The 9809-nt window shown below is 47.9% G+C and overlaps 1 pseudogene and 1 gene segment (V, D, J or C); both read right to left on the bottom strand.

The window, feature by feature from the left end:
• Positions 1 to 4269: 4269 nt before the first annotated feature.
• LOC130542124 (T cell receptor beta variable 6-5-like) lies at positions 4270 to 4889 on the bottom strand (annotated as a pseudogene).
• Positions 4890 to 7920: 3031 nt separating this feature from the next.
• Positions 7921 to 9809, bottom strand: LOC130542123 (T cell receptor beta variable 5-5-like). The segment is given in 3 exon segments: positions 7921 to 8044; positions 9230 to 9602; positions 9736 to 9809. Coding segments are annotated over 3 exon segments (546 nt in total).

Genomic DNA, 9809 nt, shown 5'->3' with positions numbered 1-9809 from the left:
GACACCCAGAAACCCATGATCCATCATCCTATGAACGCTGAGCATGACTTTAGGTTTCATACGCCCAATCCACAGCTTCCCTGACAGGCGAGAGGAAGATGGTATTACTGGATAATTATTTATATTTACAACAAATAACATATAAAAACATATCACATAGCAAATAAAACAAGTAAAAAGGAATAGGGGCATTATTATAAAGAAAATACCCTGTCTTCTCGAATCAAGGAATTGAAGGAAATTTCAACTCCGAAGGCTAGGGCATCAAAGAAAACGGGCTGTCTCTAGAAATGTCAGATTCACTCCGGGCATCAGGGTGAGACTGGGGAAGCCCGGTCAGGTGCCGCAGGCTCACTACCAGGCCCCACAGTGCTGGGAACACGATGACAAACGGAGACAGCGAGCCGCCCAAACTGGGCAGAGGAGTGAGGTCTTACGGCTGTTATGGGGCTTGTCCCTTCACCACCACAAAAGTAGTGAAGACCTGTACTTCAAACAGGAAGATAGCCTGCTACTATGTTGCTAAAAGTTTCCAGTGTTTCAGGGACAGAAGAAGCTTTAGAGGAAAGAATATGCCCGAGAAGGTGGTCAGGAACTTTCCAGATGCGGCCGCAAATCTGCACAGAGTAGGAGGTGCTGCCCGCTGCACAGAGAGCCTCAGGTCCTGCAGAAAACCCCTTGTGTCCCAGACCGTCGGTCCTGGCTTTGGAGCCGTGGGCTGGCTCTGGGACTCCTAGAACCCAATGAGCCACAACGGTTTCATCCACCAATATTTACATTCATTTTGGGAGTTTTATCTAGTGTCCCTTTCTACCCAAAGGACAGCTGATGTCCAAATCTACTTCTTTCCGTCGGGGAATGAAGAACAGAGAGCAGCCAGTGTAGGGGCTCCAGCTGCGGCAAGGAGAGAGGAGTCTGAGGTTTGTGAAGAGGAAGGAGGGACTGTGCCCCACTGTGCTGAGACTGCTGGCACAGAGGTACACCGCCGAGTCCCCCTGCTCCTCATGCTGGATCTGCAGAGTGGAGTGGGTTCCCGTCTGCCTCTTGGCAGAGAACCGATTATTGGTCATCCCTGATTTGTCCACTGGGTTATTGTTTTGGAAGGAAATCAAAAACTCCGGGCCTTGCCCCACGGTCTGTCGGTACCAATAAAGGCCAACATGACCAGAAATTGGATCACAGCTGAGAGTTACATTCTGGCCCTTCCTTGTGACCCTGTGCCTGGGGAACTGGGCGACTCCGGCTCCTGCGTGACCTGGGGAGACAGAAGTCGGGCACAGCAAGGAGGACATGGGTTATACTCATGGCACGTAATCATCGCTCACACTCACACGCACGCATTCACTGTAACTGCTCGGTGTTCGGAGGACGCACCTTCCCCCAGGAGACAGAGGGTGTCACACAGCAGAGGAGCCTGAGGTCCATGGTGGAGTCAGGGCTGCGCTGGGAGGTTCACCAGCTGGAGGTTCTCGTGAGCATGAGCAGAGGAGGAGGGAGGGTCCCTCGTCCCTACAGTTCTCATCGTGACGTCACCACCTCTCTCAATCCCCCCTCCCGACCTCAGGGGACACGATTTATGTTATAACATACTTGGATGACTACTTTAAATATTTATAAGCTCCTTTCTTAACAAACTCAGTGCATGGGTTGTCCCTTCCAGCTCTACTGCCATCTGGAGGCAGTGGCCTCACACTGCGTGTTATCCTCTCCCTCACCCATCCCCCCTCTGTCTGCTGGGCATCATCACTGAGATGTGTCAACAGCACTTTTAATACAAGGGACCAAAGGGGGAATTCATTGTCTCATCTGCAAGTCAGAACCTCAGCTATTCTGTCACCATCCCCTCCATTCTCCCAGTGACACACATGCAACATTATCCACTGCTTAGGCAAGAGTGGGCACTGGGGCAGGGGGCGGTGGCTCAGTTTCACCCTAGAAGTCTCTTGAATGCACTGATCTATGGAGAGATACAGGGATGAAATGATGCCCTGGGAAACTATCTGAGCTGGGAGCTCCTCTATTCTCTGTAGGTCAAAGACCTGTGTTCTCTCTGTGTTCACTGGTCTCTGCACGATATTATGTCCCCACAGCCTGTAGCAGAGCCTCACGCCGTAGTAAGTCACCAGGCGTTACAAATTAGGTTCCTTCTAGCTTATTTATGGAAGAAGACTGAAACTCATTGACCTTTAAAACACTGGTGTATAACATGGAGTAATAAACTTGACTGTCCTGGAAACCTAAGAAGCTGTCTTCTAGTTAATTTCATTCTCCCTTTGACTGTGAGCAGAACTTCTCATTGTTCTCTAGCCATTAAAGTCTGGCCACTTTTATCGGGAGTCGGCTGGCGTTTCAAGCATTCTTTCCTTCAGAGAGAGAACAGGAGCAGAGAGGACTGGGTGGGTGGGAGCAAGGTGCTGGGGTCAGGGAGGACGTTTGTGGCTCTGTGTCTCCGCTACTCGCCCAAGAAACACAGCTGAGCCCCCCCTAACTGGGGAGGCCACTCAAATGTGTGCAGTAACACATTTGGCTGACTTGTAGGAAGGTTTTCAGAAGGCTCTGCTTCACAGCGTCACTGTTCTCGCCCAAGTGTTGTTGCTCAGCTCATTCTTGTCACTGGGTGTTGGGGGGGGGGGGGTCTGGGTGACTCTGTCCATGGAGGCAGTCCTACAGATCTACTTGGGAAATGACTGCCGTCTAGGCAAAGTGGACTCAGGGATAAAACATCTTTCCATGTGCTTGGAATTGCTTCCAAGAAACAAAGAGTAAGTGTGCATAAAATTATGGAACCCCAGGCCAGCACCAGGCATTTCTACTTCCCTGACGAGGGCTCTGGTCCTAGGACACGGAGCTCTGCTCGAGTTTATCATAGCTCATGCAACGAGTTGGAGAGCTTCCTTTTTCTAGTCTCTAGAATATTTTGTATAAAATTGCAATTATCTGTTATTTGACCATTTGGTAAAATTTGACTGTAAAACTATCCGTGCCTGGTGTTTTGGGAGGTGGGTAGACATTAGCTATTGATTAGATCACATTCCTTTTTTTTTTTTTAAAGATTTTATTTATTTATTTGAAAGAGATAGAGACAGCCAGCGAGAGAGGGAACACAAGCAGGGGGAGTGGGAGAGGAAGAAGCAGGCTCACAGCGGAGGAGCCTGACGTGGGGCTCGATCCCAGAACACCAGGATCACGCCCTGAGCCGAAGGCAGACGCTTAACCGCTGTGCCACCCAGGCGCCCCTAGATCACATTCCTATTTCATACATCCTCATTTCTTTCTAATTTAATGACAATTTTCATAGTGTTCTTTTACAGTTTGAGCTCTGTTCTATTTTTAGCTATCCTTTCTTTTTGATGTTTAATGTTATTTTTCCCGCCCTTCTTTCCTCATCAGTCCTGCTTACAGTGTTCATTTTATTAGTTTCCAAAATAGTGTGTCATTGTTCAGTCTCGTTACTATATCTTGCTTTTTGTTTTGCCTATTTTTGTTCTTTTACTTCTTTTACTTTGGGGGGAGATTATTCTATACTCGTCTTATGTCCTCAACTTGACATTTAGATTATTAGTTTTTGAACTCTTAAGCCCTTTTCATCTATAAATTTCCCTCTAAGTACAACCTTTGTATTCTCAGTAGCTCTTATTTCTAAGCATTTTAAAATTCCTATTTGGATTTCTGGTAAAATCTCCGGATTTATTTAGAATTATGTTTTTACATTTCTAAATAGAAGTTGTGAGGGTTTTTTTTTTAAATAAAGGCTACTTTTTGTTTTTTATTTTCGTCTTCAATATATTGTCTCAGAAGATGGTCTTCATGATACCAGCACTCAAACGCTGGTTGCGAGGAAAGTCTGCAGTCAGAACTTAGAAAATCTAGAACAGAGACTTGTCAACAGTGTCCACTGTTCATCTGGGAAACAAGTGTACCCAGAAGTGGCCCACCACTCAGGGGGACCTTGAACTCAAGCATGAGTGGGAGTTGCCATCACAAAAAGGAGAAGTCCATGCCCAGTGCAAGGAAATAGCCTTGGACTTCCCTGAGATGGGAAGGGACATGGCAGAGATGAGAGCCTAGCATCGTGGCCAGAACAGAGACGGCCAGTGAGCTGTGCATTATAGGCTCAGAGGTGGGGAGAGGACAGACCCGGCAGGGCCTTGTGGGGGGACTGCCTCCATGAGAAAGGTTGAGCGAAGGTGGAGATAGCCACCTGACACCTGGGCAGGTCCAGGCCAGGCTGAGAGTGCCCTGGAGATGGGTCTTAGCACACACCGAGGTTCACACTGCGTGCACGGGCCACTTGGGGCTACAGGGCTCCCGGGCTCCCGGGCTCCCGGGCTCCTGGGGCTGGGAGTGTGCAGAGGGCTCCGCTGAGTCCCGGGGCGCGGGGCCTCCTCTTGCCTTTTTTTGTGCAGAGAGGAGGCAGCTGTATAGCACTGAGGAAACACTGCTGGCACAGAGGTACGCGACGTCTGGGAGGGGGTTGCGGACAGCAGCTTGAGAAGGAAGTTCTTTATACTTGACCTAGAGGCACTGTATCCATCGGCACTTCTCCGTTTTCAGAGGTCTCAGCACCGACTGAGTAATGGATCAGCCGCAGCCCATGTCCATGGTCTTGTTGATACCAGTACATAGAGTTGTGGTTCGTATCCTGCTCACATTCCAGCGTCATGCTCTGTCCTGTCCCCAGGACCTTGAATTTGGTGGTCTGAGTGATGCCAGCATTCAGCGGCCCTGTGGGGAAGGAGATAAAGTTGATGTCACAGACACGACGGAAAGGCTTAGGGCTGGGACCTTGAGATTTCCACCCAGGAAAGGGACCCTGCCCTGGGCTTGCCTGCCTGCAGAAGACAAAAGGCCACACAGCACAGGAGGCTGGCGTTCATGGCAGGGGCAGGGCTGACGGAGCGCTCTTCTGGGTCTGTGTGCTGATGACCCGGGAAAGGGCTCTCCAGGGAGTCATTCTGAGATGTCACTCTTCCTGCCTGGGCCCCAGAGCCAACCCTCGCAAGGGGCCACCCCCCCCCCCCAGGGCCAAACAGAAACATCAACGTACAAGTGAACAGCTTAGGATGCGAAGAAAGGACTTGGCCAAATGACACGAGTCTTACAAGTCAATCTTCACTTTTTTTGTACAGCAATATGCAACCTGTGACCTAATTCTTCCTCAATGCACTGGTTTTGTGTCTCTGCATATCTCTGTAGTTCTGAATTGGGGAAAAATCCTTGCGGCTTCCTGATGCCTTTGATGACTCGTGTGTCCCAAATACTCCTTCAAGTTTCCATTTCCACTTTGCTTCATTGACCATCATCCTGCTAACATCCTTCCAGCTACAAGTCTTCTCGTGTCTGGTTTCTGAACCTCGAGGGCAGGCTCATTAACTCTGGAGGAGCTGTTTTGCTCTGTTTCTTATCAATTCACTAATGAGACACCGGCCAAATGTAGCCAGAGCACTTCGAGCTCACCAGAGCTCTTGCTTCCCGCGTTTGGGGTGAGACGTGGCAAGCAGAAACACCTCACGCCTGTGACTGACCTTTCACTGTGGAAGAGGATGTCTGTTCGGCAGTGCAGAGGACGCTTTCAGACGTGTGAGGGACTGTGGGGAGGCGGCAGCCTCCAGGGTAAGTGCAAAATGCTCTGGGTTGTTTTGTTTTGTTTTGAGACATCCATTCCATGGGGGAATATCTTCTTGTGAAGAATGGCTGTCAGTAATTAAGTAATAAAGACAACGAAGCTCAGAAACTGTACCCTGTTGCCCACAGTCCCACGCTTAGGAGGACCCCGTACTGGCTTCCATGCTCTGCTGCTGTGATCTTCAAATTCCGAATAATATTGCAAGTCATGTAGCTGGCGCTGGGTCCATGATTTCGTGTCTCACATCTGTGGTCGCCTCCTGCTGTGCTGATATCCCTTGAACAGGACCACACATCTGGGGGCTCCGTGAATCAGCATCTCCAGGGCCGGGGAGACGACGTCGAAATTAAAGCTGGAACCAAAGGGGAGCCTGGTCTTATATCCACAGTGTCAAGCGTTGAATTGGGGCCTGGCAGGCCCAGGAGTGGGTTTCACATCTGTGCCTGGGACTTCGCTGGTCCAGGAGACAGAAAAACAATGCAGGAGAATGGTGGCAGGTGAGGCCAGAGGAGAAAGGGGGATTTTCCAGGTCAAGGCTCGTGTTCTGAGGGTTTGACACTGGGTCCAGGCAAAGGGAACCCTTCTCCCAGCATAGAATGATCTCTTAATGACATCACCATTGCCTTTGGTCTGCTCAGCCCCAGCACGCCATGTGTGAACATGAAACCCAGCTACGTATGCATCTGATAGGAACACGACATAATTTCCTTGGAGATGATGACTTTTTGTCAAAACTTCATTATAAAATAATTTGAATGAATGGGTTCAGGAGAAAAAGAAATGAATTAAAATGAGTAAATAAATTTTATAGAAACAGCTCAAGCAGCCAGGAAGAGCTTTTGATGATCAATCAAACCATCTATCTGCAGATAGAATTGTCTCTAACGTGAATCAGGTATCTCATATGATTTCAAGCCCTCCTTAACCATAGAACTTTCCAGAAGCACCTCCCTCTCTTTATATTTAGCTGTGTACTAAAGAGGAATTGTTTTAATGGGTAGAGTTTTTTTTTAAAGATTTTGTTTATTTATTTGAGAGAGAAAGAGCACAAGTCAGGGTGGGGGGAGCGGCAGAGGGAGACGGAGAAGCAGACTCCCTACTGAGCAGGGAGCCCAATGTGGGGCTTGATCCCAGGACCCCAGGATCATGACCTGAGCTGAGGGCGGATACCTAACCGACTGAGCCACCCAAGCGCACCCTGGGTAGAGACTTTAAATATCCATTAAAAAGGTGCTTGAGTGAAACGAATCTATAGCAATAGAAATCATATCATTAGTTTGTCAGGGATGGAGACAGGTGTTGCAAACGGGCATGAGGGAACTTTCTGGGTGATAGAAATGTTCTATAACTTAGTTGGGGGAGAGTTTCATGGGTATATACATATAAATAGCAAAAACACATTGATCTGAACATTTAAAGTGTGTAATGTTTATTGTATATAATTCATATGTCAATAAAATTGATGTTAAAATGCCTAAGAAGGGATGTTAGGCGTGCTAGTTAATTTCATAATGAATCATCAGGCATAAATATTCCCATTTCTGTGACAACTATAGGAGTTTTAGGTAAAATGTGTCTGTATCTACCTTTGTACGTAGGAAATGGTGGAAAAAACTGTCAGAGATTAGCAAAAGGAATCAAGATATCCAGATTCTTACTCTGTGCTTGGTAGGTACTTTATGCTTATTAAATTTTTACAGAGCCCTGGAAGTTGGTATCATGGCTAATTTTATGTGTTGACTGGGCCACAGGATCCACAGATATGTGGTTAAACACCATTCTGGGCATTCCTGAGAGGGTGTTTTGGGATGTGATTCACACTTAAATAGGTAGATTTTAACATTAGATGAGAATAACCTTTACATCAATAGAGTAAAGCAGATTGCCTTCCATAATGTAGGTGGGCCTCATCCAATCAGTTGAAGATCTGAATAGAACAAAAAGATGGATTCTGCCCCAGACAAGAGAGAACTGTCCAGCGGATGGCCTTCAAACTGGAACATCAGCTCTTCTTGTTCAACAGCCTTTGAACTTGAACATCGGCTCTCCCTGCTTAGCCTCCGAACTTGAACCTCTGTTCTGCCTGGTTCTCCAGCACCACCGGCCCAGCTTACAGATGTTGGACTTACCAGCCTCCCGAACTGTATGAGCTGATTCTCTATAATAAGGAAATTATATACACATATATGAGTGTGTGTGATCTGTTTCTCTGGAGTACTCAGAGTGATACCAAAGCTTATTATTGCTCTCATTTTATATGTGAAAATTCTGTCTATCATGTCGAGAAACTGGCCTCAGTCAATACTGACTAGTAGGTTGTGCTGGACTTGGAACCACAGCTGGGTGCTCAGGGCTCCTAGCTGGACCTTCCCCTGAGGAAACGGATCTCCGTCAATGATTTCATTAGAGTCAGCCAGGCTGAAAAGCACACGGAACAACATCCGGGCTTTAAGGGCGGGCATCTATGAATATGCATGAGAGCGTGCATGTGTAAACACAGCACTCAAGTCAGGCCCGGGTTTGAGCCCCACTTCTGCACCTGACCAGCTATTTCATTTGGTCAAGTTCTTTAACTTTAGGGCAACTCCCCTCATCTTTAAAATGAGAGCAGAAATTGCATTTGTCTTTTAGGCTTTTTTTTTTTCCTCTGATAATTCATGGAAATGTTGCAAATAAAGGACTTTTACTTGGCATATAGTAAGTTGTCAAAACATGATAGTGCTATTTTCTTTTGTGAGTCTCTATCGGCAGCAGAGTTGAACCATGTCTGGGAATTAATGTATTTGGCACTTGGAGTTTCGTGAGTCACCTGTTTTCATGGGACAGGTGGATCCAATAGAAATCATCAACTATCGAAGATAAATATTATACATTTAATATTGCAGACCTTGAAACTCTCAAAGACAAGAAACATACTAAATTGCATTTTCTATTTTATGTGATACAGTACTTTGTACCAAGTAAGGGACTCCAAACTGTGGAGTAAAAGAAACTAAGGAATAAATAACGAGGACCCGTGGTCCTTTCCCTTATGGTAGATGGCAGCGTGTATGGGAACACCGAGCTTTTCCATGCACACATCCCATTCCCTTTGCTCTGCAGCTGTGAGAACTCATCTAGAAACTTCCCTACTCACACAGCCTCCATGGAAGTCATGCCATGACCTAGGTCATGCAGAAAATTGCACCTTTCTCTCTTTTTATTTTTATTTTTTATTGTTGTTGTTATAGGGAAGGATCAATGGCTATTCTTCTCGAAGCTGTCAGGGGGGAGGCTATGGTCGTCACATATGGTGCGTGATCTTCCCCGCCCTGCTAATCTGCACCTGGGAAAGGAAGCCAGGGGAGCGGACAGTTCCAGGTGGGGGCGGGGAGCACAGGTGTCGAGGAACAGAACTTTTCCTTGCTCTGCCAGGTCTGAAATAGAAAACGCAGGAAAGCCACTTCCCCTCATATATGTAAACAGGTAACGTGATACTTATCTTGCATGATTTCTGCGAGCACTAAGACACGCCACACACGTAAGCAGCAGAATGAGCGTCTGGGAGAGGCCCGTCTGCTTTCCCAGGGCCCGGGCCACCGCAGCTGGCCGTGCCACCCTCGCCATCGCTTCCTGAGCTGGGGGGGGGGTGGTGGTGGAAGATTTTTGTAGAGCAGGCTGCTGATCGAGCATGGCTGTGCCAAGCTGCTGGCACAGAGATACAGGGCCGAGTCTCCCGGCTCCAGCAAGGTCATGTCCAGCTGGGAGCTGTAGTCACTGAACTGTTGAGCTGAGAACCGTTCTGGAATCTTTCCTTTGTCTCTCTCTTTCATATCATAATACTGAATGAGAAACTGGGGACCCTGGCCCAGAACCTGTTGGTACCAGTACACAGATAAGTGTCCAGAGACCGGGGAACATCTCAGGGTCGCTTTCTGTCCTCTTGTTTTGATCAGGTGTCTTGGAGTTTGGGTGACCTCCGATTCCACTGGGCCTGCTGGGGAGGAGACAGAAAGAAGCTGAGGGCCGAGCAGAGGGGGAGGCCTCCTGCCGCAGCCATCAGCAGCAAGCCTGTATTACAGGCACGGCAAATGCTTATCGGAGGCGTCCACACTGTGCCTGGAACTCACCTGCTCCCAGGAGACAAAGGGCCACACAGCAGAGAAGCCTGGAGCCCATGGCAGCATCGGGAAGCCAAGATAGC

This window comes from Ursus arctos, unplaced genomic scaffold, assembly GCF_023065955.2.
Source record: "Ursus arctos isolate Adak ecotype North America unplaced genomic scaffold, UrsArc2.0 scaffold_3, whole genome shotgun sequence".
Taxonomy (NCBI): domain Eukaryota; kingdom Metazoa; phylum Chordata; class Mammalia; order Carnivora; family Ursidae; genus Ursus; species Ursus arctos.
The sequence above is the reverse complement of the archived record's forward strand: the minus strand, read 5'-3'. Positions and strand labels throughout refer to the sequence as shown.